The sequence below is a fragment of the Scyliorhinus torazame genome, chromosome 9 (genome assembly GCF_047496885.1).
Source record: "Scyliorhinus torazame isolate Kashiwa2021f chromosome 9, sScyTor2.1, whole genome shotgun sequence".
NCBI classification, from domain to species: domain Eukaryota; kingdom Metazoa; phylum Chordata; class Chondrichthyes; order Carcharhiniformes; family Scyliorhinidae; genus Scyliorhinus; species Scyliorhinus torazame.
Genome location: NC_092715.1, coordinates 134,917,777 through 134,936,296, shown reverse-complemented (window position 1 = coordinate 134,936,296; position 18,520 = coordinate 134,917,777). Strand labels below are relative to the sequence as shown.

Sequence of the window (18,520 nt, the reverse complement as noted above, 5' to 3'; positions counted from 1 at the left end):
AACTTAGCAGAGCCATTAAAAATTACTGCTGAGTTCAAACACATTTTCACTGTGTTTCCAAGGACACTAACCCATAGTGTGTGACACATAAATTTATGGAGGGGACATAAATGCTAGTGAAGGCAGGATAAGGTTTGTTTAGGTGTCACGATTTGAAGTAATTTAAATCCCCAGTGCTGTAAAAATGAAAAGAAAATCAGGCTTTAGCCGTCAGGGTAAAAAAACAAATATGCTGGAGTGCATTGATTGATAGGCCATTAAAAAAGCCATTACCATCCATTCTCGCAGTTTCAATACAACTTCATTGTTGATATTTCCCAAAGGCTGTTATTACAGCTGAGCCCATTAGGAATGATTGGCTGAGCTTCAAAAGCTTCAAACTACTTATCTCAGCAGGGGTGCTGAGTTTACATTTCAGTTGACAGTTTTAAGAGGTGATAAAAAATTAGTTGTTTTTGATGTGGTTCCTGAGTAGAAGTTTGTTCGTTTTTGTAAAAAATTTAAAACTTGATGGGATTGAAAATCTTTGAATGGGTTTGACGAATGAGAGTATTTTTCAAAACCAAGTGTGTAAGTGAGGGCTTTCTTAAATTTACGTAAGTTTTTTTCATCTTCATATGGCTCCTGAGGTCTACAGGAGTGCATATTGGGTGAGTTGCTCAGATGTGGAGTGGGGATTAGGAGTGTATGGGGATATGAGGTGGCATGGGGTATGAGGGAGCATGGAGGCATGAGTGGCTATAAAGGTGGTATCGGCCAGCCATTAACACATTCTGATCTCTTAATGTGTAACTATCAGCACCCTTCTTAGTCATTATCTCCACCATTTACATTCCTTTTATTTTTCTGTCCATAACACCATTGATTAATTTATACCTATCGCTGACGCTCTATTCATCCCCATCCCCCACAACAGTATACGTCTGATCCTATTTCCAGGACTCTCTAGCTTTGACAAAGAGCCATCCAGGCTTACTTTCTCTCCACAGACACTGTCAAACCTGCTGAGACTGTCCAGTATTTTCTGTTCTTGTAACCAGCCTGTTTTAGCACTCTCCCACCTCCATGGGCATGTTTGAATTGTCTCTAGAGGCAGCAGGTCGACTTGATCATGCTCTCACACCCTCCCTGTGCTGCAAAAATCATGCTGCTGGGAGTTGTTTCCACGGAGCTGGGTCTGCAGAATGGGGAGATTTCCTGACTTGAAAATGAAATGAAAATCGCTTATTGTCACAAGTAGGCTTCAAATGAAGTTACTGTAAAAAGCCCCTAGTCGCCACATTCCGGCACCTGTTCGGGGAGGCTGGTATGGGAATTGAACCGTGCTGCTGGCCTGCCTTGGTCTGCTTTCAAAGCCAGCGATTTAGCCCTGTGCTAAACCAGCCCCTTGTGTGTTCCCGCCTCCACGGTGGAAATCAGAACTTTAGTTTAACTTTCAAGGCTGATCGAGATTTATTATTATTAGGTTTGTAGGCCCATTCCTCAGGGATTAAGTGCTTGAAATATTATGTTTAGAAAATAAGGTTCCATTAAATCCAATTCATTGCCTGAAAAATCGTCCATTTGGAATTTGTATATTATTGCTACTGTAATAATTTCAATAAGAATATTTATTGTTACAGAAGTGAAACATCAAAAGTTCGTTAAAATTCTGGGACCAAATCAATTTATTAAAAGATAAGAAAAAAATGGAAGGAGAAAATGTCATCGAGAATATCACTCTAGCTTGAGAACTGTCATCACTGCATCCAATTGTATGTTAAATAATCCATTACTTTTTTTCATTTTTAAAAAACTACAGAAGATACACAGTGGACAGAGAATATATACATATTTTTAAAAAACTAGCACCCATTTCTGCTCCTCTTTCATCCTTCTTGGAACATCAGCAATGTGGAGCTAGGAAGATCTCGGGTTCAATGTCAGATGTGATCTGAGCTCGCTAATCTTAGCTAGAGTGGTTGCTGCTTCATCACCCCTGAGCAACATCTGCTGAAGCTTGTGACGGATGGAGGATTTTAGGAAAATTGGATTATAAATGTATTGGGTAATTTAAGGGTGGGGTTAGACTGTGATTGATTTCAGTGGTCCTGTTTTTAAAAAAGTTTCTGTTTTGCAGTTCCTTTAGCAGCCAGAAGGTGAAATTGACAGAGGAATGTGCTTTTCAGTTTGGGCTAATGCACTGTTATTTGCCTGGAGAAAGTCCCAGGGGACTTAATGTGCTTTCAGTCCCTGTAATGTTAATTTGTTTTTCAGTTTGGGGAGATGAAAACATTGCTGGGTGCAGCTAAGAGATTCAGAGAGAGATTTTTGAAAAAAGCTTCTGGGGAGAAGAGTTGTAGTCTGATTTGGCAACCCTTGTTTGTTTTTGATCATAAATAAAGTCAGTTTTTTTCCTAGTAAGATAGTTTAAATAAGAGTTATAATATTGTAAAGCAGAGCAGTCTTGTCTGAAGACAAGGGAGAGGCTGAAACAACCCGGTTGAAGCAGCTATTTGAAGACATTCAGCCAGGGTCTGCAGGGGCTCTAACTGGGGCCCAAATCTGTTCTGCAAAGCAAATATTACTCTATGCCCCATAGACTTTCAACTGGATTGAGAGCTGTATATTTCTTTTCTTGTTCAATGGGGAATTGAGTAGGAGTGTTAAGGAACAATTGTAAGCTGTCCTTTTCGGGTGTGAAGTTAAAGAGTTTAATATTGCATTCAAAGTAAAGTTTTGTTTTAAAATACCAAAACCATGCAATCACTCCTGGAGCGAATGATGCTTTCTGCACAGTCTTACAAAATAAACCAAAATTATTGGAGTTTCAGTCCAATATTTTAGCCACCACTGGAGTCTGTTCTGCGATCGTAATAAGCTCAAAGGTATGAATACTGGGTGAAGGCAGCTGAACTATGAATGAGATTGGGTGGAAGGGAGGAATACTTTCCATTTAGAATCTATTATTTCGAACTAGATGGAGCTTCACTGGTTTCAAGTAATATCCACATACTGCAGTAGTTTACATTCTTATTCAAGTTCCGTTTAAACAATATATACAATGTGAATTTCCCGCTCAGCTTATCCCTGATACTGTTACTCGAGCACTGATTACATTAAATGTTACTGGTTGCACAACTAAAATGTTCACACAAAGCTCCAACTCAGATTGACCAACAATAAATGTTATCAATTATGATGCCAAAAAGAAGGCAAATTGTTGGAAAATAACAGAACAAACATACATCTTTTCATTAATTTCCTTGCATAAACTGTACAATGGACAACGGACATGCAGATAGGCAGATGGGGATTCATTGAGACTAGATGGGAGGGAGATGGGGATTAATAATTCCATAAACTGATGGGACAAATCTTTATTCCCAAGAATATAATATTTAGGGTAAGTGGGAGAAATTCATATTTAATACAATTTTACTCTTAGAAATAAAAAATGCTGAAGCATACAAAGCTTATTAGGAATAAACACTTGAATTAGATATTGGCTAAATCATAGCATATGTTTCAGTGAAATATGGCTGTAACCATGAGATGGATAAGGAAGAATGTGAAGATGTTGGAGAAGGTGCAGAGAAGTTTTACAAGAATAGTTCCTGGAATGAGAAATATATGGGTGGATTGGAGGAACTGGGATTGTTTTCCTTGGGGAAGGCTGAGAGGAAATTTGATGGAGGTGTTCAAAATCATGAGGAGTCTGGACAGAGTAGGTAGGTAGAGACAGTTTCCATTGGTGTAAGGGTAGAGAATTAGTGGACAACGATATAGGGTGAGTGGCAAAGGAACACTCCCAGCATGAGGTAAAACCCTTTTTTATGCAGTGAATGATTAGGATCTGGAATGCACTGCCTGAGAACGTGGTGGAGACAGATTAATTTGTGTCTTTCACAAGAGAATTAGGTAATTAACTGAAGAGGGAACTGGGTGGCATGGTGGCACAGTGGTTAGCACTGCTGCCTCACAGCGCCGGGGACCCGGGTTCAATTCCGACCTTCGGTGGCTGTGTGGAGTTTGCACATTCTTCCCTTGTCTGCATGGGTTTCCTCCGGGTGCTCCGGTTTCCTCCCACAGTCCAAAGGTGTGTAGGTTAGGTGGATTGGCCATGTTAAATTGCCCCTTAATATTCAGGGATGTGTAGGTTAGGTTAAGGGGTTATTGGGATAGGGCAGGTAAGTGGATTTGTGTGGAGTGCTCGTTCAGAGGGTCAGTGCAGACTCAATAGGCCAAATGGCCTCCTTCTGTACTGTAGGGATTCAATTATTTTATGAAATTGCAGACTATAGGGAAAAGCCGGGGGAGTGGGACTAGCTGATATGCTTTTACAGAGAGCTAGCATAGGCGTTTTTAGCATTTTTTTTCACAAGATTCGGATATCCCTGGCTATGCCAGCATTTGTTGCTTATCCCTAATTGCCCTTGAGAGGTTGGTGGAGAGCCACCTCCTTCAATTGCTGTAGTCCATGAGGTGTAGATACAACACAGTGCTGGTAGGGTGCGAGTTCCAAGATTTTGACCCAACAACAGTGAAGGAACAATAATATAGTTCAAAGTCAGGATGGTGTGTGGCTTGGAGGGGTATTTGATGCCCTTGTCCTCCTAGGTGGAATGATGGCCTGAATGGCTCCTTTTTGTTCTATAATTTTAAGAGAGTATAAAATAGCTCACAAAGGTTAGGTTTAGTGGAAAAATGTCATTATTGGAATGGGGTCAATATAACTATTTAATAGTTAGATTTAAAAAGAAAGTTAGTAGAAACTAGCATCTGAGTATGGTATGCTATGGTAAATGTGCTCGGCCCAAAGGCCGGTCCTTAGCTCATATCTGCTGATGTTTCATCCTGAGCCATTTTTACTTGGTAGTTCTGTTTATCAGAGGTTGTTTACCACTGACTTCCACTCCGAGGGGCAGGGCAAGGAGGTGGGTACCTTGCAATGTTCCCTCTATTTTTTCCATCCGTTTGTGGAATGAATTTTGTTATGAGCAGCAACATCATGGTAATGCGCGGATGTGTTCCAGTGGAGACACAGAGGGTGGGATTCTCCCATTTGACGGCAGAGTGTCCACGCCGTCGGAAACGGCGTCACATTTCACGACGGCGTGAACGGGCTGCTGGGAGTACCGATTCTGGCCCCTACAGGGGGCTAGCATGGCGCTGGAGCGGTTCTTGCCGCTCCAGCCTCCCATGCCGGCGCGAACTGTGCGCCGCGGGATCCGCGCATGCGCAGTGGCGCCGGCGTCAATGAGGACATGCGCAGTGGCACCGGCGCCTACCCGCGCATGCACGATGGCCTCCCTCAACCCGCCAGCCCCGACACAACATGGCGCGGGAGTTTAGGGGCCGGCGTGTAAGAAAATAGGCCCGGGGAGCGAGAGGCCGGCCCGCCGATCGGTGGGCCGCGATCGCAGGCCAGGCCCCATCGGAGGCCCCCCCGGGGCCGGAGCTCCCCCCCCGCCCCCACCCCCACAGGCAGTCCCCGACCCTGCGCGCAGAGTTCCCGCCGGCTGCGACCAGGTGTGAATGGCGCCGGCGGGACTCTGCCTTTTTAGAGCGGCCGCTCGGCCCATTCGGGCTGGAGGATCGGCAGCCCTGTAACCGGCGCCACACCAAACGTGCCGGCGCCAATGGTGCCGATTCTCCGCTCCACGGAGAATCGCATGCCGGCGTCGGGGCGGTGTGGCGTGGTTGCGGGGATTCTCCGGCCCGGCGTATTGTGGTTGCTTAAAATTCCTCTGCTGCTGATGGCACACAGCTGCTCATGAATTCCCAGTTTTGAGCTGCGAGATTTGTTCAAAATCTACCTCATTTAGCACGTTGGCATGCCACACAACACAATGGAAGGTATTCTCATTGTAAAGACAGCATTCTGTCTCTACAACAACGGTGTGGGAACTCCTACCGATACAGATGGACAGATGCATTTGGAACAGGTAGATTTGTGATCTAAGTCAAGTAGGTTTTTCCCTCTTGTTGATTCTCTCACTACCTGCCGTATTCCCACTCTAGCAGTTATGTCTTTCAGGACTTGGTCATTAGTGATGCTACCGAGCCACTCTTGATGATGGACATTGAAGTCGTCCACCCAGAGTACATTCTGTGTCCTTGCCCCTTTCTCTCAATGGACCTTCTAATTGATGTTCAGCATGAAGAAGTACTGATTCATCAGCTGAGGGAGTGGTGGTAGGGGACTAGGTGGTAATCAACAGGAAGTTTCTTTGGCCATGCCTTTCCTGATGCTATCAGGCTTCGGTATCAATGTTGAGGACTCCCATGGAAACTCCGTCCTGACTGTATACCACTGTGCCGCCACTCTGCTGGGTCTGTCCCGCCGGTCGGACAGGACATACCCAGGAATGGTGATTGTGACGTTGTCCGTAAGGTGTGCTTTTGTGAGTTTAACTATGTCGGGCTGATGCCTGGCTAGTCTGTCGGATAGCTCGCCCAATCCTGGCACAAGCGCAGATGTTAGTGAGGAGGACTTTGCTGGGTCGACAGGGTTGGGTTTGCTATTATTGTTTCTGGTGCCTAGGTTGATGCCAGGTGGTCCATCCGTTTTCATTCCTTTTTGACTGAGGAAATTGAAGAGTCAACCACATTGCTGTGGGGCTGGAGTCACATCTGGGCCAGTCCGTAGGGACGGAAGATTTCCTTCCTCAAAGGCCATTAGTGAACCACATGAGTGTTTACGATAACAATTTCATCTAGATAGCTTTTAACTCCAGACATGTCAATAACAATCCAGTATAGTAAGAAGTTTTACAACACCAGGTTAAAGTCCAACAGGTTTGTTTCGATGTCACTAGCTTTTGGAGCTCTGCTCCTTCCTCAGGTGAATGAAATTCCTGGACCGAAGGGCCAGCAGGATGGTCTTCCAGACCGTTCCGTTCTCCCTCTCTACCTGCCCGTTTCCCCGGGGGTTGTAACTGGTCGTCCTGCTGGAGGCGATGCCCTTGCTGAGCAGGAATTGACACAGTTCGTCGCTCATGAAAGAGGACCCCCTATCACTGTGTATGTACGCGGGGAAACCGAACAGTGTAAAGATACCCTGGAGGGCCTTGATGACGGAGGTTGTGGTCCACCCAGTCCAACGCCGGCATCTCCACATCATGGCAATCCAGTATAGATGTAGAGATGCCGGTGTTGGACTGGGGTGAGCACAGTAAGAGGTCTTACAACACCAGGTTAAAGTCCAACAGGTCACCTGAGGAAGGCCCAGTGCTCCGAAAGCTAGTGTTTGAAACAAACCTGTTCGACTTTAACCTGGTGTTGTTAGACTTTTTACAATCCAGTATAGAACCATCAACAAATTCTTCAGGACAGAGAAGGGGGAGGGGAAGGAAGAGACAAATCATCATGGGCGTGATCTAAGGGCCGCAACGCGCCCGACTCGTGACATGACAAGGGTGGTAAATCTAGCGACAGACCTCTCACGAGATTTATGACGCGCGATCTAACGAGATCTGGATCGCACCCTCAATGGACATGATCCAGATTTGCATATTCAAGTGAGTAGTTAGTCTTTCTTGAATGTGTCAATGCCAGAGTTACGCAGGGCCTAGCGGCCTCGCCTTGGAGACACCAAGCTGTTTCCACAAATGTGGACTAGGCATTCTGGCACTTGGGGGTGCCAGTGCTGGAGATCTGGTATGGGGGTGCCCTTCACTTATGAGATGCTGTGCAGGGAGGCTCAAGGACCCCTAATTGGTAAGTTTGGGCTTTGTGGGGGTCTAGTGGCCACATTGGGGAGTCCAGAGATCGGGGCACCATGATCTCTTCCTGCACTCGCGACGTGAACACGTTAGTGCAGGAAATGACCCTAAGTGCGGCCTTGGCAGGGCATCCCTCGACGAGGCCCAAATAAGTGGCAGAGTCCCATTTAATATGGGGGTTGTTCTCGACCCTGCAAGCGCCGGGCAACACCTGGCTAAAGGAAACCAAAACAGGATTCTGTTTCTTTTCTGTTACATTGGACTCCACATCTTAATTTAGGACATTTCTAAAAAGTCTTAATCTAATGGATTTTCAGTTTCATTTTCACATAATGTTACAGGGTTAAGGTCTGAAACAGTAAAGTGCTGTTAACAGATGACAGGTTTGATTACCTGTGGCTGTGGGCAAGATGTATGGATCCCTCAGGAAAAGCAGCACTGGCTGGTGGGATAGTTTGCTGGAAAGGTCAAGGACAAGAATGTCAGTATTCCAGAATTGAAAACACAAAATAGTGCAAGATGTATTCCAAATTGTTTTTAACTACAATATTGCGAGCTATAATAAAAACAATAAGAAGAAGACTGGAAAAAGAATATTACATTTCACTGGTGGCTCTAAAAGCTGCAATTTTGATAAAATGTTCACCATATAGCACTCTGTATAAATAACATTATTTTGCTAGTTTATGTTTATATAACCCAGAAACACTTTCAGCTCTTTACCTAACAGCACTGTGGAAATACCTAAAAACATGGGACGGGATTCTCCGTTTCTGAGACTAAGTGTTGATACCAATGCAGAATCCGTGGACTTTTACAACAGAAAGACTGCTATTGAATCTGGACCGATTCCGCTATTGTTGAGGAGCTGGGATCGGTGCCGCGTGGAACACGGTGTGGGATTCGCTGGGTCCATAATCGACACTGGGCAGGCTGACATGTTCCAGCCGCACATACATATTACACACCCCACACACACTTATTCAAGCCAAAAAGATGGCACGAGTTGTGCTTGAGTGCTGATGGGTTGGCTGGGGCCAGAGGGCACCCAGGGTGGTCACCTGTACGACCTAGTTCAAACTGGGCTGTTAGTGGTGTGAGCAGTTGCATGGCTGCCTTGCCAGCTGCGGCAATGATGGTCCATGCCCGTCCACCCTGACCCCACAGCCCATCGGGAAGCCCCCCGACCAGCGGCACAACTGTCAGCTAACTATGGTAATGTTTGACACCTTCCGTACGCCCTCTCTGTCCCTCAGCAGCCGCCACGTCGGTTTCAAGATTTTTAAAAGCACAAGTGAACCACGCCGTCGGGAATTCAGCCCATCGGAGGTGGAGAATCATGGAGGCCCCGGAGAATACCTGGGCCGGCCCACGAATAGACATAGAATAGAGTAGACATAGAATTTACAGTGCAGAAGGAGGCCATTCAGCCCATCTAGTCTGCACCGGCCTTTGGAAAGAGCACCCCACTTAAGCCCACACCTCCGCCCGTACCCGTAACCCAGCAACCCCACCCAATCCCTTTGGACACTAAGGGAATGATGGTCAATCCACCGAACCTGCACGTCTTTGAACTCTGGGAGGAAACTGGAGCTCCCGGGGGAAACCCATGCAGACACGAGGCGAACGTGTAGACTCCGCACAGACAGTGACCCAAGCGGGAGTCGAACCTGGGACCCTGGAGCTGTGAAGTGACAGTTCTAACCACTGTGCGACCATGATATGCAAATTGTGTCTACTGTACTTGCAGAGTGAAACGCATTAACTTGTTTTTGAGGTGACAGAGAATCGCGATTGGCGTCAAATCGGCACCTACCGCAATTCTGCCCTCGGAAGCTATTCTCCGCCCAATCGCAGTTCCCGATTTCAGCATTGGCTAACGGAGAATCCCGCCCATGGAATGCAGCAGTTCAAGAAGGTGGCTCCCCACCACCTTCTTGAGGGCAATTTGGTTTAGACAATAAATGCTGGCCGAGCCAGCGATACCCACATCACATGAATAAATTTTTAAAAAAATGTTGCACTCAGTGAATTCTAAAAAATTGCTTCAGTCATCAAAGGTTACTTTAATAATTTCCAAAAATGTTCTGAAGTTATCCACGAGGGTTCAGTTAGACCTCACCAATGTGTAAATGCAACTGACCCATTGCAACTAAATCAGGGGATTTTTAAAAATACCCAAGTAATTCACAAGATAAACGTAAGGGATATATTTTCCAAAAATCTTGACAAATGTTTGATGAATGTCAAAAATGTTGACTATATTGAATCGTTTTCAAAGAGGTACCATTAATGTATCTGGTACTGGGTATGCATGTGTATTAAATAATAAACGTGAGGTGAATTCAGAATATGACTTCAATGTAAATCAGGCTATTAATGATTCAGACATGAATCTAAAAAAAATGAAAATGTGTTTAAAAAGGGGATGGTAAACATTGTGCAGTGAATCAAATGCTTGTGCTTAAGTTAAAGTGTGAGATGGATGAGCTATTGTAGACAATGTGAACTTTTCTTGTTCTTGACTTTTTTTGATAAGTTTCTATATCACTCAGTCAGGACAGATCTTACAGAAGATAAGTGGACAACGGTGGCCTCAAAGTGTTTTGCATTCCTTCACGTTTCTGAGGGTTAATGGATGATCTGATACAGGTGGTAAAGTGATGAAGCATTCAGTAGGATAGATACAGAGAAAAAATGTCTTCCTGTGAGGAGTATCCTGAATAAGGAGACTAACTTAAAATTAGAGCTCGGCTTATTTGGAATGACTGAGGAAATACCTTTTTTCACACAAAATGTACTGGAAACCTGGAATTCTCTGCTCCAAAAGACTGAGGATGATGAGGCTACTGATACTTTCAAAACCGAGATAGATAGATGTTTGTCAGTTAAGTGTTTTGTGGGATATAAAGAAAATGCAGGTAAGTGGAGTTGACTTAAAGATCACACATGATCTACTGGAATGACAGAGCAGGCTTGTGTGGGTTAAAGATCTTCTACTATTCCTATCCTACTGTGGTACAGGGCCATTTGCCAAAAAGATCATCTCTAAATGCCTGTGCCACAAACCAAGTACTGTGTCAAATTGTCCTATTCCTCCCAAGGGATTGAGACACAACCATCAAAACAAATCACAGGAAATGTGGTCTTAGTTAGAAAGATCCCAAGATTTTACTTGTGCTCAGGAGCAAATAGATTAATCTTTGCACAACTATATATAATCCAAAGGAAACCTTTTTGCATGAAATTCAACCAATCTATTCATGTGTTCAAGGTCTCTACAAGGTAGACGATAGAAATAGATTTCTAAGCAGCTTCCACTCAAAGTAGGTGTACTGAAGATCTGATTTACCCCTTGCAACAGTTAAGCATATCACATATGCTTTCGGGTTTTTGGACAAGATGCAGCAAATAATCCAGAAGCTAGTCTGAGCATCGAAGTATTACTCTACACTTTCACTCCAAAATAGTGGAGAGGGAAGACAAGCAACATTAATATCCATTCTAAAGTGATATAATTGGGATGAAGCTGCATCACTCACACCCCCAGTGATGGTTGCCTTTATTCTACTAAGTTATGCAGATAAAACCTAATTTCTCTTTACTCAAATGATGTTTTAAAAGATTTGAAACAACAACAGCTATCTTCCTATTGAAACCATTACCTTGAGCTGATCCAAGTGAATCAAACCACAAAGAGGCCAGACTAGTTGGAAAAACTCCAGTAATAATTCAGAGATAATTACCACAAGCTCACAGGTCATATGAATTCAAATGGTCACTCCTCTGCAGATCTGATTTTATAATTTCTCTTCTCTATAGCAAATTGTTCAGAGATGGCTAGGAATAGCCCAGCTTTTTTTAAAATTTAGAGTACCCAATTCTTCTTTTTCCAATTAAGGGGCAATTTAACATGACCAATCCACCCACCCTGTACATCTTTGGGTTGTGGGAGTGAGACCCAAACAGACACGGGGAGAATGTGCAAACTCCACACGGACAGTGACCTGGGGCCGGGATCGAACCCGGGTCCTCAGCGCCATGAGGCAGCAGTGCTAAACACTGAACCGCCGTGACGCCCGAGGAACAGCCCAGCTTTAAGGACAGCCACAGTATGTTGCTTAAAAGAGTTGTGGAAATCCCAGGGATTGAGAATAATGCAAGAGGAAGAATAAAGAACAAAAAGAATACAGCACAGGAACAGGCCCTTCGGCCCTCCAAACCTGCGCCGACCATGGTACCTGTCTAAATTAAAACCCTAAGCACTTACGGAGTCCGTATCCTTCCATTCCCACCCTATTCGTATATTTGTCCAGATGCCCCTTAAATGCCGCTATCGTACCTGCTCCCACCACCTCTCCAGGCAGCGTGTCCCATATATTTACCACGCTCTGTGTAAAAAACATGCCTCGCACATCTCTTCTAAACTTTTCCCCATGCACTTTAAACCTAGTACTTGACTCTCCTACCCTAGGAAAGAGCATTTGACTATCCACTCATAATCTTGTAGATCTCTATCAGGTTGCCTCTCAACCTCCATCATTCTAGTTAGAACAGAACAAGTTTGTCTAACCTCTCCTCATAGCTAATGCTCTCCATACCAGGCAACATCCTAGTAAACCGCTTCTGTATCCTAAATACTTTACTAAGTTTGGTCATGGTGCAATGTGATCATTTGATGTTTCAGATAAATCATGTATAGGACAATGACACATCCTTTTATGTCATGGAGCACAGAACATTCTGCAATGAATTACACTGACAACATTGGTAAAGACAGATGGATAGGTCTTTAGGATTAATCAGTTACATTTTCTTGGTCCAAGTATTGGTCTGGAAGCATTTCTGATTCATAGCCAGAGTATCTCACTTCCCTCGATCACTGATTGCTATTGGACATATAAGACTTCATAAGCATATCAATACTCATTGCTTCATACCAATAAAATGGTGCTGATGGTAGAGGGCATGTTGATGAGATATGTGGCTTTCTACTTGTGCTTCCTATTAACTGACACTCCTTGTTTTCAAAGTAACAAGTGGATTGAAGAGCAGTGACCAAGGTCTTACCTGAATTCTTCACAATCATAGTCATCAATAGAGCTAAAAATATAAAACATTTTGACGCATTAACATTGTCCTTAATATTTTATCTACTAAGTGTAATGCCTATAAAGTTATCGTAAAAGTTAGCTAGAGATTCAATTATGTCAGTTTTCCTTATAAACCTCTCTTTGTCCCACAAACACTGTCCTCTGACAAAGGACAAAGCGTCCAAGGTAATAAATCTCAAATTCAAAATTCTTTCTTGTTGATTTTCCATGACTAATTGCTGAATAATTTCTTGTTCATCCAAAACGGCCTGAGGTGAACTGACAAACTCCAATTCAAAGTTTATATTATTACCAAGAATTCAATATCGCACAATTGGAAGTTTACTTTTACATGTTCTTGTATCATATTTATTCTTGCTTCCTATTGTTAGCATTTTTCTTGAGGGACCTAAGGAGAATCTAAATGCTCTCCACTGCTTAAATTACATTTTCCATTTGTTTTTTTCTACTTTTGCCGATTCTATTTCCCTTTTTAATGATTTTTTCTCTTGGTTGCTTTGCTCAGTTGCTCCATTACATCTCTAGGTAGGAGCTGGGAGGTCACTAATAACAACAGAAACAGAATTTACGTAGGCTGTTCAACATATGAAGCAGCAGCTTTGGTTATCTAGGGCAATTACTATGGCAGCATCTTTTTATAAAATAAGTAAATGTCACCTCAAGCGAGGCAAATCTGCTGGATAGTGAAACAAACCATCCTTCCATCTTCGTTGCAACTCTGACCAAGAATCTTATTAGGAGGAGCACTTAGGATTTGGAATCTCTCATAACACAGTATGGTTTTGAATTGCATTCTCACCGACTTCCTTCTACATCCAGCCCTCCTGGAAAAGTTCCTTCCTGAAGCCACTTCCCAGCACTTTCAAATTCCCACTTTTCTAGTCTTAGGCCCTTCATTTGCCACATTATTTTGCAGTTGCTCAGTCCCATTCTCACTCCACCACTGAAGTCCCTTTTCTCAATGAAAACTTTGCATTCCTCACCATGGCCATTGTGGGGTAAATAATCAAATTCAGCACTGCAATTTTCTACAGTTCCCCAATTCCAGTCAGGTTATTGTATGGGAACGTTTTAGCAGTTGTAGTAGAGTTTAGTAGAGTGGCTAACCCACGGTTCGTGTGCGCTCCTTTAGCCATAGGGGCAAATCTTTCAGTCCCATCGCTGAGGGAATCATCACGGGCGGAGTAGGAAATTTGATGGACCATTGAAAGGTCCGTTGACCTCGGGCGGAAATCTCGGGGTCAAAAGAGCACGGCACCCCCAGGCCATATCCCTGGCACAGGCAATATGCCACATGGGCACCTTGGCACAGCCAGCCTGGCACCCTGGCAGTGCTCCTGTCAGCCTTCCAGTGCCAGCTGGGCACCCTGGCACTACCATAATGGCACTGCCAGGGTGCACAGGTAGCACTGCCAGAGTGCCAGGTTGGCAGTGCCATGGTACCTGGGTGGCATCAGGGATGCCAGGGTACCACCCTGCCCAGAGCCCGACCACCCAAGGGCCCCCGATCGCACGGGAGAACTCCTCCAAGTGTCGGTACGCCTGGTCCACATTGGTGGAAACCAGTGCTAAACCGTCTGCTCGGGGTCTCTGCGGTGAGGCCTCAATGGGCCGGATCCAGATCGCAACGACTCGCAAGATCTCACGAGGCATCGCTCCTAGTGGAGATGGTCAATGATTCATTTGACGAGGGGAGCTTACGCCTGCGTTGGCACAGGCATCAGTTTCGCTTATTATAAAGAAAGATAAAGTTGCGCAGGAGTGTGGGTCGTATCGGCCGATATCGCTTTTGAATGTTGATGCGAAGTTGTCAGCTAAGGTGTTGGCGATGTGCTTGGGGGATTGTGTGCTGGGGTGACAGCCGAGGAACGGATGGGGTTCGTAAAGAGATGACAGTTGTCGACGAGCATTAGGAGGCTGTTGAATGTAGTGATGACGTCCCGGCAGGTGGGGAAACGGAGGTGGTACTATTTATGGACGCGGAGAATGCGCTTGACCAGGTTGAGAGGGAGTACCTTTTTGAGGTTCTGGGGTGGTTTGGTCTGGGGCCAGGGTTGATTGGACCAAGATGTTATACAGGGCCCCCACCGCGTGTGTAAGCACGAACGCTATAAGTTTGGGGTATTTTTGCCTGTGTCTGGGAACAGGCCGGTCCAGTGTCCCCTTTGCTTTTTGCATTGGTGATTGAGCCAGTGGCATTGGTGCTGAAGGCTTCAGCTAAGTGGCGAGGAATAGAGATAGGCGGCGGGATTCTCCGCTTCGCTGGCATCGCACCCATGCCCGCAGATTTCACAATGGAGTAGGATGGCCACAATGGAAAACCCCATTGGCCAGCTGCCGGAACGGAGGTTCCCGCTGACGACGGGGGGCAGGGTGGGGGGGGTGCCACACCGGAACCGGGGCTGACGGGACGGAGAAACCCGCCCAGGGATTTTGGCATACCAACTGTCGCCAATGCGGATGACCTCCTACTGTATATCACGGTCCTGGTTGCAAGTTTCGATATGATTAAAGGGATCCTGATGAAATTTGGGTCATTTGCGGGGTGCAAGCTCAATGTGGGAAAGAGTGAGGTGTTTGCAGTCAAAGCGCAGGTACAGGGGAGAGGACTGGAGAAGTTCCCGTTTTGGCGGGTCAAGTTGATCTGGGGTTACAGGTGGCTCAGAGTTGGGCTCAGGTACACAATTTGAACTTTGCGGATTTGGTGGAGGGGGTGAGGGAGGATTTCAAGAGATAGGATGTTCTTCTGTTATCATTGGCGGGCTGGTCCAAACCGTGAAAATGAGGGTTTTCACAAAGTTTTTGTTTGTTTTCCAGAGTCTCCTGATTTTTGTGCCTAAGTAATCTTTTGGGATGGTAAATGGGATGATCACAGACTTCATATAGGCGGGGAAGGTGACCTGGATTCAGAGGGCTTTTTGGGAGAGATGGTGGCCTACGCGGAGGGGGTTAGGGCCTAGCTCTGCCGAACTTATGGAAGTCCTATTGGGCGGCCAACGATGAGAAGGTGCGGAAGTGTGTGGAGAAGGGGTCGGTGTGGGGGCAGATGGAGGAGGCGTCGTGTAGGGGTCAAGTCTGAGGGCATTGGTGATGGGCCACCTTCCGTTTTCACAGGCTTGTACTACACAAGTCTGGTGGTGGTAGCAACATTAAGGGTCTGGAATCAGTTCAGGCAGCATTTCAGGGTTCGGGGCATGTCATTGTGGGTGCCGATCTGTGGCAATGAAAGATTTGTCCGAGCAGGGTTGGATGCAACGTTTAGATTTTGGGAGCAGGATGGAATTGAGCGGTTTTGGGATCTATTTGTGGAAGGTAGGTTTGCAGAGTTGGGAGAATTGGAGGCGATGTTTGAGTTGCCAAAGCGGAATGGATTCCGGTTCCTGCAGATTAGGGATTTTGTTCAGAAGGAATTGGCTACGTTTCCACGGTTGAAATGGTTTTGTCCCAGGATGAGATGGGGGGGGGGGGGGGTGGGAAAGAGTCTCTGATATTTACTGGCAGTTGATTGAGGGGGAAGGAATCTCACTGGGGGAAGTTAAAAGGAAGTGGGAGGAGGACCTGGGTGGGATTTGAGAGGGGAGTTTTGAGTGAGGCCTTGCGAAGGGTAAACACAACATCCTACTGCGCTCGATTAAGTTCAATACAATTTAAAATGATGCAAAGAGCGCACATGACAAAGTCATACCTGAGTCCGTTCTTTCCAGAGGTGGAGGATCGGTTTGGGCGGTGGTTTCCTTTCTGTGTGTGTTATAATTATTTCTGTTTTATTAGTTCGCTTTAGTCTGGGCGTGCAGGGTGTTTAAGAGAGTCGTGTGGCGCGGTTATATGATAGTTGTATAAAGATGGTTGTGTTTTTGTGCTTTGTATAAAAATGAAAACGCCGTGAATAAAAATATTTTAAATAAAGATCTCGTGAAGCATGACGAGTCCGGTAAACTCGCGAGAGGTTTCTCGTGAGATTTACCAGCCTCGTTGCGTACTGATTTGGACGCGGTGAGGCTGATAAATCGCGCCCCGATCTATGCCTACGCTTTCACGTCCTGTAAGAATTTTTATAGTTTTAATGAGATAACCTCTCATTTTTCGAAACTCTAGAGTGCCTCAATTTCTCCTCATAAGACATTCTGGCATCCCAGGGGTTAGGCTGGAGAGCCTCCATTGCAGTCTTGTCTTTGGTAAGTGTTTCCTTCCTTTTCTAAGAAAACCAAAACTGTACTCGGTACTCCAGGTGTGGTCTCACTAAAGCTCCATACAATTGCAGCAAGACTCAAATACTCAATACTCAAATCCCATTGCGATGAAGGCCAACATACCATTTGCCTTCCTAATTGCTTGCTACACTTGCATGCTAGCTTTGGATATCAACACTCCCCAACCTCTCGTTTAAGAAATACTCTGCCTTTTTGATTTGTCTACCAAAGTGGATAACTTCATACTTATTCACATTATCTTCCATTTGCCATATTCTTGCCTACTCACTTAGCCTGCCTAAATCCCCTTGAAATCTCCTCACATCTTTCTCATAACTTACATTCCCACCTAGTGTCATCAGCAAATTTAGAAATTTTACATTTGGTTCTGACAACCAAAAAACATAAACAGCTGGGTGCAGCTTGTTCAAATTCGTAAATTGGCTCCAGTACAATGACCCAGGCAATGATTAAAAACCCAGGACTTCTATCCAATCTGTGAAAGTTTCTGGTATTGCACTGATCAGTCAACTGTTGCATGGATTCACTATTCCAGCAGTTTGACAAGTTACAGGGTGGTGTGTGATTAAAAAATGACAACAAAGGGTACATTTTTCAGATAGCACATTTGAGAAGCAGAACGTCACCTGCTGGGAACACAGGTTCTGTATTTGTGTGGTCACATATGGTTGGGAAATGAGTACATTTGATTCATGGTTGCTCGGATTACCCCTCACCATCACGGTTCTGACCAGGAGGGTTTGAGGTAGACTGGTAGACTATTCTTGAAATCTCTTAAACTTGCAAATTCTAATCCCAGTAATGTGAATTGCTCCCAGATTCGAACCAATTTGACGTTAAATCTTATCCATGTGGCAATTAGAAATTGGATTGTGGCAAAGCACTGCTGCTCAATTCCAACACTTCCTAAAGAATGTGCTTTTGCCATTTGGCCCATCAAGTCTGCACCGACCCTCCAAAAGAACACTTTACCTAGACCCACTCTCCCGCCCTATCCCCATAACCCCGCACATTGATCATGGCCAATCCACCTAACCTGCACACCTCTGGACACTAAGGGACACTATGACATGGCCAACCCACCTTACCTGCACATTTTTGGATTGTGGGAGGAAACCGGAGCACCCGGAGGAAAGCAGCAGTAGTGCTAACCATTGTGCCACCGTGCCTCCTATGTTCAATTGAAACATATAGAGTAGGTTCCACTATATTATTTGCTGCACTATAAGAAATTGCTTTTGTTGGCTGTAGAACTGGAAACATCATGTATGAACAGTGATAACTGCAAATTTACCTGCAACTTTCAACTTTTGGTAAAGAAGGAAGATGACGAATGTTAAGAAAATCTAGAAATATCTTAGGTAGTTCTTCATTCTCAATCAGAATAGCCTGTCAAAAGAAACAAATTACCAAAAGTCTTATTCAAAACATATTGAAATGTAGCTTTCACGATGTACTGTTGCATAATATTACATGTGCAAACAAAATG

At 44.9% G+C, this 18,520-nt stretch overlaps 2 protein-coding genes across 4 annotated transcripts in view; one reads left to right on the top strand and one right to left on the bottom strand.

Annotated features, from left to right (window-relative positions):
- The window catches only part of LOC140429486 (sorting nexin-24-like), a 304,721-nt gene that overhangs the window by 839 nt on the left and 285,362 nt on the right, over positions 1-18,520 (bottom strand). Inside the window, exons 4-6 of the mRNA XM_072516542.1 lie at positions 18,326-18,420; positions 12,777-12,809; positions 8,100-8,164 (exon numbers count right to left, since the gene is read on the bottom strand). Of these exons, the coding sequence (XP_072372643.1) occupies positions 8,100-8,164; positions 12,777-12,809; positions 18,326-18,420 (193 nt within the window). The remainder of the gene's footprint in view (positions 1-8,099; positions 8,165-12,776; positions 12,810-18,325; positions 18,421-18,520) is intronic.
- The window catches only part of ppic (peptidylprolyl isomerase C), a 107,650-nt gene that overhangs the window by 64,045 nt on the left and 25,085 nt on the right, over positions 1-18,520 (top strand). The gene's annotated exons all lie outside the window — the stretch shown is intronic.